Genomic DNA, 15,000 nt, shown 5'->3' with positions numbered 1-15,000 from the left:
TATATCAGTGGACCAGAACTCCGTCAACACGGAGGAAAATAAAGTGGATAAATATGATGACATATCATTTGAAATCAAGAAAATCGCCTTACTCCATCTCCCCCACCCCCCTCTTTACCCTCTTCACTATCATGCTGTCCTATACCGTTCTGTAACCTTTGACATCTAACATATTTTATCCTAATCATTGACTTATTTTTACTCTTTTCGCCACAATACTTTACCATAGTGCTATGTGATTTTTAATGTCTAGCACACTTATTTGCTTTGATCTTTGGCCATTTACCATTACACACCTTGATTGCCCAACCACCTGCTCAAGTAATGTGAACAACTTCACATATATACTCAATTTGCCAAATGAAGATCTAGTCCGCTGTGGACAGGGCTTAATATCTTTACACTGTCGATCTCTGTCAATACATCCTAACACCACCATCCCAACATTATAGATTAGTAGTTAAGGATATTTCAGTCCATAATGGGAAAATATATTGGTATAATTTAGTAAAAAATATAGAACGTATTGTTTCTCATCCTATTCATATGTATTTTTGCCAATAATCACATTCTAAGGTAGATATTAACAAAGATGATTAGATCAAAGTTGCCAAAGGAAATGTGGGATTCTGCAAGGATGTCCATACAGTATAGAAGGGCGGTTAGGTCACACTTTCAGAAAAAAAAACATCGGGAGGGAGAGCGTCCAGGGAAGGGGTTGTTGTGACATGAGGGAATCATACAACACTGAGGAGGCTGCAAGAGAAAATAACTATGCATGCTACTTGTCAGGAGGCCAAGTTTGAATCTGAGAATTGCCACCTGCGTGATTGTGCAGAGCAGTTTAATCGATCATGACCTGGTCGGGCACATACAGGGCATCGACCAGTGGAACGTCAGTGTTTGGCAGGGTGGCCTAGACGTTAACAATTCTAACATTGACGGGGAAAGGAGGATTTTCCATCAATATAAAACATCATGGGGAGGGTTGTGTCTACAAATAGTAATCTTGGCAATATTAATGGAGGACTTACAGTGGCCTGTAGGGGGAATGGTTTAACTTTGTACTGACACTGCATCAGAGTCAACGAGACAGGCAAGTAAGCCTTCTCCACAGTCTGACCAATTCTTAAAGTAAAGGGCTTTGGAGGGGATACAAATCGATCCCATTTGACTGGGCTAAACAAAGTAATCAAAATAATTGCGCGAAGGGAGGGGGGTGGCAGTGGAAGGGACGTTGCAGTAGTAGTAGTAGTAGTAGTAGTAGTAGTAGTAGTAGTAGTAGTAGTAGTAGTAGTAGTAGTAGTAGTAGTAGTAGTAGTAGTAGTGGTGGTAGTAGTGGTGGTAGTAGTAGTAGTAGTAGTAGTAGTAGTAGTAGTAGTAGTAGTAGTAGTAGTAGTAGTAGTAGTAGTAGTAGTAGTAGTAGTAGTAGTATTGTTCACAGTCGTGGTCAAAGAAGAGCCTGTGGTCAGGGAACCGAGGGAATTAAAATCAGTGGGGCTAGTTGATAAAGAGGCAAGACTCATTACCCCTAATAAATGTACAAAATCTTCATTACTGGCCATGGTAAACCTGGATTATGTTGGGGAGAGAAATGGCCCACCCCTCAGGGTCCCTGTGAGGGGTAAGGGCTGGACAACTAAACAGGGAAACACCGTGCTCATGGCTCCCCTAGGCACTAAGTCAGCCTTTTACCTTTTCAACGCGCCTTTCACACCATAGGAAGTGCATGGTAGAAGGGGGTTTTAGAAGAAAAAGAGAAGAAGAGAATGGTTAATGGTTAATGGTTAAAAGCAAAATAAATGTGCTAGACATCTAAGGTCATGTAGCACTAGTGTAAATGGTAGTGAAGGGTGGTTGAGTTAGTGATTAGTTGTCAAAGTTGGGCAAAGGAATTGACGAGTAAATGGGTTAAGGTTAGGTAAGGTAATGTATAGGGGTTAGATCAAGTGAAGGATGTATATGCATTTGAGGAATGAAAACAGGTTGTCAAAGCAGAAAGTGTGAGAAGTTGTGGGAGGGATCACGAAAATCGGTCCCATTTGGCTGGGCTAAATAGATTATTTAAGTATTTTGTAGAGATGGGGGTAGTAGAAGGACGGGGGCATGTGGAAGAGGGAGTAGTGTTGAGGGAGGTAGTGTTATGGGGAGATGGACAATAAGGTTGTAAGGTAGTAATAAGGGAGGATGGGGTAGTTGATGAAGAAGGTTGTGGGGGTATAGTTGTTAAAGTTGAGCATGTTGGGAGTAGAAATGTCTCCTGGGGTGTTGATTAGGGTGGATACTGTACTAGTCGGCATTGAGGAGGGGGTATTAGTTGTAGTGTTCATAGCCGTGGTCAAAGGAGAGCCTGGGGTCAGGGAATCGGGCGAGTTTGAATTGGTGGAGCTATTTGATGAAGAGGCAATTGCCTCTAATAATGGTATGGTTAATGGTTAATGGTTATTCATTGTTGGCCATGATAAGCCTGGAGTATGTTGGGGAGAGAAACGGTCCACCCCTCAGGGTCGCTTGAGGGGTAAGGGCTAGACAACTAAAGCAGGGGAATACCGTGCCCATGGCTCCCTCAGGCCGTTCAGGACTGGCACAAAGTCAGCCTTTCAGCTCGGCTCTCACACCTTAGGAAGTGGATAGTAGAAGGGGTTGGTGAAGGGACAGAAAGGAAAAAGTAGGAGGGGAAAAAAAAGACCATGCAAAATTTGTTGAGTCGAGGGCTGAGTCCCAAGGTTGGGGAGTTCCCCAGCATTGGGTCCCAGTCTCCGCCTCCTAAGCCCCCCCACGACAACAACGGGCAAGGGATTGGGGGGGGGGGGGGAAGAGAAGACCATGCAAAATGAGTTGAGTCGAGAGCTGAGGGCCAAGGTGATATCCCCAGCACTGGGCCTAATTTCCATCTCCTAACCGCCACAACGGGCCTGAGATTGAGGAGAATGGTTAATGGCTTAAAAAAGCAAAGGTCATATAGCACTATGGTAAATATTGTAAAATGAGTTCTATTTAGAACAAAATGTGTCATACAGAATTGTAAGATAGTAGGCGTAGGGGTAATAGGAGGGGGAGTAAATAGGGTAGGATAGGAATTGATAGAAAGGGAAAGGGCTAAGGACAAGGGGTGATTAGATCATATGGAGGGTATCCATGCGTCTGAGAAAGTTGTCAATTGAAAAGGTGGGGGATTCAGGGAAAATGTCCGACAAGTTGGGGGGTCAGGGAAGAGAGGGCAAGTAAGGAAAAGCGAGGGTACGTACAGGATAGTAAAATGTGTGTTCATAGTGTGTATGGATTGTATGAGTGATATTGAGCTGCGTGGGTCGGTAGAGATGGTGAAGGATGAGGAAGAGATGGAAGACATGTGCTTTAAAGGGAAGAAGAAAGCATATAGTTCTGATGCAAGGACGCTCAATTTAGGAGGAAGTTCTATGCTTGAGAAGGAAAGACTACGACGAAACCAGCACCCGATATTAATTTGGAGCTGTCTGTATAAACATGGGTACTGGAAGAGTGATTATAGATGTGTGCAAGAAAATGTGTGAGGACAGAAGGTGGGATGTTTGATTTGGGTTGATCAGTAAAACAAGAGCAATTACAGGAGGATGGCATTGGCCACAGAAGGAAAGACGGCAGAAAGAGGAAGGGATCGGAGATGAGGAAAGGGTGAATGGGAAAAGAGAGCATCCATACGAACAGCAAAAGGGGTAGGTTAACTTGGAGAGACGGTATGAAGAATGAATTGAGGTATAGTTTGCTTGAAGAGAATAGTTCCTTAAGATACAAAAGGGCACGGTGTTGAGAAAAGGATGGAAAGCCTGATTCTGATCCTCTCAACCAGAAGCGCTAAACGAAGACCGCAATAGTGGATTATGTCAAGGCGAGTTAGAAGGGAGGCAAGAACAGAATATATATGACAGCCATAATCAAGAGTGGAAAGGATTTGGGTAATATGGAGATGGAGGAGTATTTTGCAGTCTGTATCCTAGAATATATGAGTATAAGAGTAGGAGGCGGTACATAGTGCATGGCCTTGTGTCTCAGATGTAACTGTGACAAGGCGTGAATGATCGGGACCAGATAGCTGTGGAACTTTAGAAATTGGACAGGGGAAGGGGTTGGGGAAGATATGGAAAAGGGAAGGAGGAGTAAAAAGGGTATTGCAAAATTAGTTGAGCCAAGGTAGAGTGATCCCCAGCACTGGGCCTTCGCCTTCTTAAGCAACGTTCGCACTAGTCTTCTCTGTCCATGGATCCCTAGACAGCCATGCCAAATGTTGTTTAGCTACAAAGCAGGATTGTTCAAGCAAAGAACACATTAGTCTATTCTGTCCTAGGATCCCCAGATAGGATCACCGAAGTCAGCTACAGAGAGGGATTGGTCACACACTGCATTCAGTGTTTCTTTGGAGAGAACCATCGTCTAAGTTGTTTTGATGACGGTAAACAATGGCACTTTCCTTCAACGGGCTACTTCATGATGAGTTCATTGCTTAAGTCGTCTATTGATGTTCTTTTCAAATTCCTGCTTTTATAATCCTCATGACTAGTGTTCCACTAAGGCGTAAATAACTTCCAAAGAGAGCTTAATGTTTATGGTGTGTGTGTGGGTTGATGCTTATGTTTGTTAGTTAAATGAACATTTATCTGAATCATCTATAAACATTTAATGAAACATCATTGTTTGATGCAATATATCTTTGTATTTTATAATTAATTTTGTTTTTATCATGATATATAATAATTTAATTTTAAGATTCTAAGTAATAAGTTCACCAGAAATTATATTATATTTTTTTGTTTTGGCAATATCTTTCAGCTCTAGGCAGGGATGAAATACCAACATAGCATTTTCAGAGGGATTTTCATCTCAGATCTGTTTACAGCTAGGGAAGCATCCAGCTCTGTAAAGGGATCCCTGGACAGAATAGATTAATGGAAATACATGTGATGGAAGTTAATCCAAAATGCAGCAGTATCCTTTACCCTGTGACCAATCACATATTTGAAAAGGATAGAGGTTCAGGAATAATGAAACAAGCTCAAACAAAATATTATGACAATATTTTATTACATATATTCACATAAGAAGAGACTATCATATATTCAATATAAACATTTGCAATCTTATAACATATTACTTTAAATAAGGCATGCTGATAAAACCTGAAAATAAATATTCAGTCACATATCACCACAACTGAAACCGTCAAAATTATAAAGCAAACGTATACAACCAGGTAAATAGTCAGGTTTTCTATGATAAAAAAAATCAATGAAGAAAAAAAAAATATAACAATCTGTCAATCTACACTCACACATGACTGTACTGAGTTGCACAATGACCTGCAAGAATAAGAAAGGTTTACAAATGTTCAGATTTTTTATAATTTTCCCCCATGACTGGAAGCTGCATAACAGGTATTTGTTTGTGCTAGAAGGACTTATGTAGCACAATCATAACAATTTTTCTCTTTGCATCACAGAATTTTAAGAACAAATTTGAATAGGCTGTAAAAAAGTCTGTAAGTCTACACGCATAAATATATATCTATATATATCAATAAGTATATGTGAATAGGTTGGTAGACTTACTATGCACCACTCCTATAGTACACTTACATTATGTACACCAAAATATATTATTATACATTATACACATATACTGCTTAATCAATTATGAAAAAACAAGCTGATGGTATAGCATCCAATACTGCAGCCTGGACAACAGACATCCATACCATGCAATCTTTGAATATAAGTAACAGGTCAAAAGTAAAGAGAAAGTCTCCAGCCTCCAGAAAGAAGATGCCTATTGTTAAAAAGACAATGCAGTTTTAGCTACAATAATGAGCAAGTGGCAGATGGTGTAAATCATTACAAAATTCAAAAATATAACATATGTCTATAAAACTGATGTTTCACAAATATATCTATTTATGTACAGACTATAAGAAAGTGGGCTGAAGAATAAGACCTCTTCACAGATCAACCACCCAAACACACACGCTATACCTTTTTACAACCAAATAATTATCCATATGTTAACTACATAACACACAGGTGCCGTAGGAAAGTGTTCCTTGTCAGCGTGCTTCAGTGTGATGTGTGCAAGTGTTATATGATATAATAACATGGAATATTACTTAGGAAATAAGAACTATAGCACAAACTAGACTAGGACTTGAAAAGAATCTGAAAATAGTTCTCCTTGCAATGCAATAATTCATTTGAATGATGTTCCCCTTTATTGCAAATTATATTCTCAGTCAGGTATTTTCTTAACTAAAGGATCACCACAGTATCCAATGTCAGTAAGTAAATATATTAAGTAATAGTTTCAATATCACTAAAATGTGCAATCAATATAAGTTTGCAATACGATCTTTTTGAAAATAAAGTCATTCTTATTTTCACCCCAAGATATCTATTAAAAAATGAAAGAAGGCAGTAGTAATAACTATGGGATATCAAAGTCAGTAACTACAATAAAACAGAAAAGGGCCATTTTCTCACGTACTAATATGGAACAAAACTTCAAAAATCAAATGAAATTGTAAAATTCAGGGCATGAATGGGTGGAAACAACTGCATGAAAAAAATGACCTGAATGAAATCTGGACTCTTAGAAATTTTTCAAGAAAAGCATTTGCACATTTTATCTCTTCCGGCTTGCTTTCATTCCACAGGTTATCAGCACTAGGAAAATGGTACCAGTTATGACTAATCATCTCTGATCTTGTAGTATTCTATACAATCATATAAATAGTAGCTGCTACATCCAGAAATGATAAAACATCTTGAAATGACAAATTCATGAAGGACACTGTAACTTTGGTAAATAACCAAATGTAATATTTCCAGCTGCTACTATGAAAAATGAGCCTGTAGTTAAGCTCATCTATTTATACATATTCAGTCTCACATACCAGATTGGATTTATCATCAGAGGATGCAACATTCTCCATACAGCAGAAATATTACAAGTTGGCTTTATAGCAGCGAGGCTATTATGACTTCAACAAAAGCGCTATAAAAGGATAATGAATTAAGGCACTCACTCTTGTTTACACAAGCCTGTTATCAGACTTGGCATTCAACTTTCACAATCCTTGCAGAAAAGGAAAAAATACTGGCAGTTGCCTTGGAACATGGTATAATGACAGAATATTGAAAACTCTACTCTTAATCTAAATAAAAGTATGTACATATATTAAAAACATAATGTTTGGAATCACCAGAAATGTTTGGATTCCAAATTCACTGGCAGCAGGACAAGCTACAATGAGCATAACAAAATATAGGTTCTTGTATTGCTCACCTCGAAACCTTGCATTCACAATACGTTCTCCTGATTTTTATGAACCATTATTTAAGATATTTTTACATGTCTAGAAATCTCTTTTCGTATAACAATCAAGTCCCAAATACTTCATACAACAGACCACAAGAAATTATCACACATGTCTTTGGTTTAATGCCCTATCTTCCATAATCCAAGCTGAGGATGCAAATTGTTTGCTCTAAATGCCTAGAGTACAAGTAACATTACTTCATATGATATCATGGAATTTAGTGCTTCAGTGTTAGTGGACAAAATCAATTACCAACAATTCGTACAGTGTATGAAGCAAGCTCTACAGGAACTTATGTATGTTGCTTACAGTGAAATAAAAGCTTATTGCTACTCGGTTTATAGAATTTCTAACACCTCATCTTCAGTGTCATCCTAGACCCAAATTCTTACATCAAATAGGCAATAATATTGTAACGTGTTTCATAATCTGGAGCACCAGTTCAGATAGCTATCAAGGCCTAAACTCAAAAAAACTTGTGTCACCATTGGCACTTTGTAGTGCATAGTAATTATTTATATCTAAAATGCATGTCATTTATATATATATATATATTTATACAGTACAAGTACAGTTTTATGATCCTTGTCCCTGAATTGTGTGTTGCTTCTCAATGACAAACATACTATAAAAGTACTGTATACTACTAAAGATGTTTGGCACTAATTATCTAAACATATTTATCAATTCTTCTTTAGTGCCAGCAGTGGCAAAAGTGTTCCCAAGAAAATGCCAAAACCTCAATATGAATCATGATATCAATGGCCTTAATTTCTTAACGAGTTAACTCTTCCTCAGATTGTGTTACTATGCTCTAGTCTCAGCCCATTTTTACCAAGCCTCCACCCAAATTATAAGCAGTAGCTTATCCATTTTGGTAATATGAGAGTAAACTAATTTACTAAATCATTTATCATCCACTGTAATAACCTTTTGGAATACTCTCAAGATGAAATTGCACCAAAAAGGATTTACACAGCCCTATTTGGAAGTATGATGTTTTTCTACTGGAGCCTTATCAACCTCTACCAAACATGTACAATCCTGAGCATTAAAAACACCATTAACCCATCACCGCCGGGTGAACAGAAATCCCTGAGCGTGATAAACTCTGGTGATTTCTGGCAACGGCCAGACACTGAGTGCGGGAGTTTGTGACATTAAGCCTAACATCCCACTCCATGCACTCTGGCACGTTGCCGTGCATACTGGCATACCCTGCAGTCCTAGCGGTTTGTTATGACGCCGACACACGCGACCCATCTGGGTCAGGTTAATATGCTAGAAGTCTTACAAGAAATTTAAGCAATTTGTTTTTTTCATTTCTGTCTCTTAGGTTTTCTTTGCAAATTTACTCATCATCTGACTTTAAAGATTTTATGACCACTTATATATCATAATGATAGACTATTAAATATTACTGGCTTTCTAATGAACTTTAAACAACTACTCATCCTAATCCAATACTCTGAATTGATTTCCATACCGTGAGCAAGTCATGCTAAACAAACATTAAAATACATTACTAATGTATCACAAGCTTATACATCATTAAATTGCTGTAATGCTTCACGTAGCCGGTCAGTTACCTGCAAAGAATAGACAAATTTAAACATCAATATTTATACTGCAGGTGCAACATATAATGCACATCCCCTTCCTTACTTACCCTTTATAATGAAAAGATTTCATATCAAAAAGTTTATTCTGGTAAAAGCTATTAATATTAGCCCCCCCCCCCCCCCCCCAAGAAAAAAAATTAATAATAAAATAAATAAATAAATGAGAAAATAATAATATATTTAAAGATAAAGGACACTATATCCTTCCTTTGGAATCATAAGTTTTTTATATTATCTTAGAAACAAATCCAAAGACCCACCTTTTGATAAAAGTTGATTTGTTCAGTGAGGAAGGAAGTCATGGCCTTCTTGAAGTCCCTGGTGCGTTCATCATGGAAATGTGCTACTTCTGCATGAAGGGCATATGCAACTGTATCAGAGCGCTTAATCATGGGAGGAACTTGGTCATAGTCCAACCTTCCTTCACTAGCTTCCTTCTCCACTTGTCTCCTCTTTGCTATTGCTCCCTGATGAGAAATATGTCATGTTTTTACAGGGCAATAATAAGTCCAATGTTTTTTGAGCAAGTATATCTTTCAAGAACTTTTTCATACATTCCTTCTGAGAAACTTCACTTGCCCAAAGTAAAGACAATGTTAACACAAAAACTCAAACAAAAGCCTAAGGCAGACTGTTCCTAGGAGGGGGGGACATTTGGCCAAAAATAAGTTAAGGGTAGTTTCATACTTGTACATGCTTGTTAAATCTTGTATTCCAACTCCATTCATGCAAAACTACAAACCCACTGGTCCTCTAGTGCAGCCATTACTTATCAATAGTATAGTTTCCAAAAGGATTTGTGCTTGTTTACATGCATGTACACCTGTGTAGAGTATGCATATATGTGTATATATATTTAGGTGTGTACACACAAACATGAATTTTACATCTTAAAAATAGAAAAATACCATTTTTGAAAAAAAATATTTTCCTTGTCACGAATTCACACTATCCACATCCACCAGGTTAAGCAATTTATACTTCTTAAATATTTTCTTGTCTGTTTCCCTAATATATAAATATTTATACTTTTGTTTACCATCATACCATTTTTGTGTCATACTTTCAAGTTGAGCTATGATCACAGCTATGAGAAGTTCTAGAATTTCTAATTTGACAGACAGCGATTTTCTTTCTCAAAGAGAAAACATATTATTATAACATGTGTCACTCTCAATTTATTTTAGAAAAATAATGTGCGAATTTTCATCCTACAGATTCAAAATTAACCCCTTGGATCCAGGTGATGTGACCATCACATCAAGAAGAAATCTGGCTTGAGGGGCAGATGATATGAACATGCCATCATTGGAAAATATGGCTGTAAGCCAGATGACGTGAACCTGCCATTGTAAACGTTTCAGCTGAAGGCTGGGGTGATGGAAAATACTCTCCATGAGTCCACAAACCTCTTGGGATGTTTATTTTACTCATTTGGCAATTTTGTATTATTCCCATCGATGTACAAGTGAGCAGTAACTGGAAGAGCACCGGCTCCAAGGAGGACACCATTTCCATACTCAGCATTGTATTCCAGGTGCTGTGACCAGCAACACAGGTTGAAAATTGAATATTATGTAAAAATTTAAATAATGACACAAATAACAAAGTGTTACATAGTTTTTTTTTTCTTTCACTGAGTTGCAGACTACCTAGAGAGATGATGTGGAGTCCGTGAAAAGAAAAAAAATATTACCATCTGGATCATCAAGTGGCAAATATGGATATTGGAAAATGGCCAAAAAGCTAAAAATGCCTATGCATAAAATGAGTAAGTAACTTTGCAAATAGGAGGTATAGGGTCTTATCACTGCACGCACATGTTTGCGTGCGCCCAGCTTACAAGCAGCCACTCACATGATCCTAATGCATGGATTTTTGGCGATGTGACTGCCATGACGCAACTGGATCCAATGGGTTAAAAAGGTCTATTTAGATCATTACTTCTGAGAGATTACAAACCTTGGTAACCGAAATGACACTTGGAAATCCGTCTATCAAGCCCTTGTACTCGAACAGAAGATTACACAGAGGATCCCAGTCATGCTTTGGTTCCTCCTCAAATACAGTGCCTATATCTGCATAGGCCTCACTGACATGATGGATTGCTTCAGTCAGTCCTGGAGCACCTATAAAGACAAAGTTAATATACATTTTTTCATACTAACTTCCCTAATATGTCTATAAATCAGTATAATACTTTGTGGTCACATATATCTATTAAGAATATGGTAACCATTTGCAACATTATATCACATATTTTACCAAAACCTAAATATATCTACATCTCTACTTACTATTTCAAAATGAAATCTAAGAATTTCTCATAAAATTTCTAGAAAATGGTGAAATAACTTGTGACCCACAATGCACTTCAAAAATGAAATTATACTGACGTTATATTACAGAACCCAAAGATTATGCTAAATAGCTAATCACTTTTACAAATAATTTAGATAAAGAAAACAACAAAAAGAAGGAAATACTTGTTTAGTCAGATTGAAACCTTAGGTCTAAATAAGTGTGAAATAAATAAAAATAAAACATTCTTAAAGTGCTGTCTAAAATGAAATCATATTGTCCATCCCATAATTGTTACTGAAATAAAAAAGCAATAAATAATACATACAGGAATCAGACAACCTCAAGTCAATCAAAACTAGAAACACAAAAAGTTCTTACAGTTGGATGGGTCTGTGTCAAATGCTCGACTAAGCTTGGAGAATGCATGTGAAACCTTGTTATATTCTCTCTTATAAGCTGTCTGATGCTTTTTAGCTTGGTCCAAGCAAGTGTTCTGTAGTAACTTCACAGCTTCATCCATATTGGAGAAGAAGCGAGTGTACCCTTCTAATTTGGCTTCCCTGTGGAGACAGAGACATGACTATTTTTGAAGAACATATATATCATATCAAGAACACAAATCAATATCTAATATATATATCACAATGTCTATGGATAAACCAGGAAGTTTGCTTGTTGGTAAAGCACTCAGACACAAAAAAGTTTGAAAGAATTGGTAGCGGTAGCTGGAGTCACTCGGTAATACTTACGTCTGGATCATATCCAAAGGTTGATCTGATCGCTCAATGGCCAGGTAGAAGTTTGCTCCAACTAATTTGTCATTTTCAGCTTTTCGCTTGCCAGTTTTCCATAATTTCTCATCATTTGGACATGTAACAAAATGGTGGAATACCTCACACTGTGCTACTATTGGGTGACGACAAATTCGATCTATCCAAGACTGCAACATTGTCATTCTGTATTCAATGAGGTCTTCCTCAAATCGACCTGCAATCAACAGAACAGCAAATCAGCTATTTACCTTTAACCTCTTATAGCCTATAGCCATCATGAAAAATCAACTCATCATAAGAGGTACGGCTATAGGCGTCATGACTCACTTCAGTGAGTAAGGCGGGAAGTTCCGCATATAAAGGGAACTCCCAAGCCAAAAGGATAGACAGTTGCCAAAATTCACCAGAATGAGTGACAGAAATTTCTGGCACCATCACTGTAGGGTTAATAATTAAGAAAAATATCAAGAATAGTGAAATGGGACCAATTTTCATTAGTTCAGCTTAGAAAAGACAGCTGGCATATATCTACAGATTATTTATTACATTATTAATATCCAGTTATTTGAAGCCGTAGGTCTACACTTGCAAGTGTACTTAATCTGATATAAACATTAATGCAAATGTGGCATGACTAACATTTTACATTACAATCAAAAGATGACGTATAGCATAAATGTTACTATTAAACAGCAAATGCTTAGGGCAACAAGGGAAAAGGGCAATATAAAGTGCTGATACCATAGCTGCAGCCATCATATCTTATGGAATTACAGGTTCATATAAGTAGCTTGCACTTATGCTAAGCTTTTACTACATTTATTCAACTAGCTTTAGGGCCAAATTGTCCTATGATGTCATCTGACATCTTGGGACACCACTGGTATGTCTGAGGTATGAAAGAGAGAGGACCATGAGATGCCCCAACAGAAGGTTCAAGGAAGCACCAGTGGAAAGCCAGAAGGACCATTGAAAGAACCAAACAGGTATTAATGTAAGGACTGAAGAATTGCACTTTAGAGCTGTGCTTAGGTTGTCAAACAATCTTCATCTAGCCCAACAAAAAATGTCTTAGAACTAGATAAAATCAATTCATAAATACAAATCAGTAACCAGACAAAAGAAACAAACTGCAAAAAAGAAGCAAGTAACATTTCAAAACACATGAAGTGTTCTTTATGATAATAACAATATCTTGTGGACATGAACTTACAGTAAAACTGTGATTATTAAATTATCTTCTTTTCTTTCTAAATTACCTAAAAGAATTAGACAGACAGGGATTCAAACTCTTATATACTGATGTTACCCAAATTTAGAAAATGAGAATGAACAGCTTCACAGCATGAGATGTATTTCTGGGAAGATATAACTGAAACTGATTAAATACATCACTTGCACTGAGAAAATATCTATTCTCTGTTATACCTTTTTCAACATCAATCTGTCCCAAAACTGTTTAACCTAGATTTGTTCATACCCGATATCTGTTTTTCTGGAAGTGGAGGTATTGGTATGAGAGGGAACTTCTCACTCAGTCGTGCTTGTATCCAGTCAAAATGTTTGTACCTCCTTGAAACTGATGTAGAAGAAAACTGGAAAATAAATAAATGTACAAATATCAAACATTAATAAAATTATACTCACTGCTGCCATAATCTGTGGCAATATTTCACAAGATGGGGAGAAAACAAAACAAAACATTTCCAGCAAACAATCATATATGCTGAAAAATAAATATTACAAAAAGGATAGTCCGAATATCTAATAACATTCGTTGTAATAATAATTTCTTATATATCACAGATGTTTGTCACATGAAAGAAAATATCCTTGCAAGTCTGTACTCCACACAAAGTTGATTTAACTTACTTTGAGCCAGATTTGGTGACCTTAGAGCCAATGAATGTGCTTTAACAACATGTATGTCTTGTGACATTGCTTTATCAGTGGGAACATGATGAAACATGCAAGGTGAACGACCTAAATATATTTTGATATTGCTAGCTGATTGACTAGAAATATGCTTAAAAACTATTCTACAACTTCCTCATCTCTGGCTCCAATAAATATAAAGTCTACTCCCTTTCCTTGCTTTGATGGATGGGAATACTACTGTAAGAAACATTCTAGTTAAAATGTAACTACTCTTGGAAAGAACAGCATTGTAAACTAAATACATTAACAAATATTCCCTATAAATAAAATAAACGGGAAAAACAGAATACCTTGTTAAATCAAAATATCTAACATAAGGCCAAAAAAACAAAATGTTTATGGATTAAGAAATAACATCAAGACCAAAATTTTACTATATAAATTCCCTGAGCAATGATTCTTGTATAATTGGAGAAAAACTGTGAAATATACTCACTGATGGCATAACTGTGTAGGCAATGAAACTTTTCATTCCATGGAATTTTGATTCTTTTTTGGGTGAAGAAATAGCACATGTAAATTCATGGGGATTTGGTCTCCACCGTGGCCCATTTGCCGTCTCGTCTACATACACCTTTTCCTTCTCATCCACTGATGCCTTTCCAGCCCCTAAAATATGGAGCATAAGATCAAACGTCTATCTTCAGTTTATTTGTTGTATTCTTGTAATAACTTTCTTTCCAGTTTTTCAGGTAGACCTCATCTATTTCAGGTATCTCATTTTATTTACTGTTAATACCAACAGTTTAGAAATATGAATATCAAGAAAGAGAAAGATATTTTAGAATCTTTTATTCCGAGAATATATTTATAACTGACTACCCACTACTGTGAATACTTCAACCCTCTCTTGCTGAGGAAAAAAAAAACAATACAGCCTCAACATTTTAAAGCCATTTCCCTATCAATAATCATAAATATACACAGACATTAACCTGAGCATTCCAAAATAAGAGTACAGCCAGAAATACTTATCTACAGGTCATGTTGATACCATTGTTACCAGACCCCAGTATTAGTC

At 36.9% G+C, this 15,000-nt stretch overlaps 1 protein-coding gene across 4 annotated transcripts in view; it reads right to left on the bottom strand.

The window, feature by feature from the left end:
• Nucleotides 1–5,039: 5,039 nt before the first annotated feature.
• The window catches only part of LOC125026698 (sorting nexin lst-4-like), a 25,264-nt gene continuing 15,303 nt past the window's right edge, over nt 5,040–15,000 (bottom strand). For all 4 annotated transcript variants that reach the window (XM_047615324.1, XM_047615323.1, XM_047615322.1 and 1 more), the window contains exons 6-12: nt 14,416–14,588; nt 13,522–13,636; nt 12,018–12,255; nt 11,647–11,828; nt 10,927–11,093; nt 9,225–9,431; nt 5,040–8,931 (exon numbers count right to left, since the gene is read on the bottom strand). In XM_047615324.1, coding sequence (XP_047471280.1) covers nt 8,884–8,931; nt 9,225–9,431; nt 10,927–11,093; nt 11,647–11,828; nt 12,018–12,255; nt 13,522–13,636; nt 14,416–14,588 — 1,130 coding nt within the window. In that variant the 3' untranslated portion in view covers nt 5,040–8,883. The remainder of the gene's footprint in view (nt 8,932–9,224; nt 9,432–10,926; nt 11,094–11,646; nt 11,829–12,017; nt 12,256–13,521; nt 13,637–14,415; nt 14,589–15,000) is intronic.

Source organism: Penaeus chinensis, chromosome 6 (assembly GCF_019202785.1).
Source record: "Penaeus chinensis breed Huanghai No. 1 chromosome 6, ASM1920278v2, whole genome shotgun sequence".
NCBI classification, from domain to species: Eukaryota; Metazoa; Arthropoda; class Malacostraca; order Decapoda; family Penaeidae; genus Penaeus; species Penaeus chinensis.
Note: the sequence above shows the minus strand (reverse complement) of the source record. Positions and strands in the feature narration are given on the sequence as shown.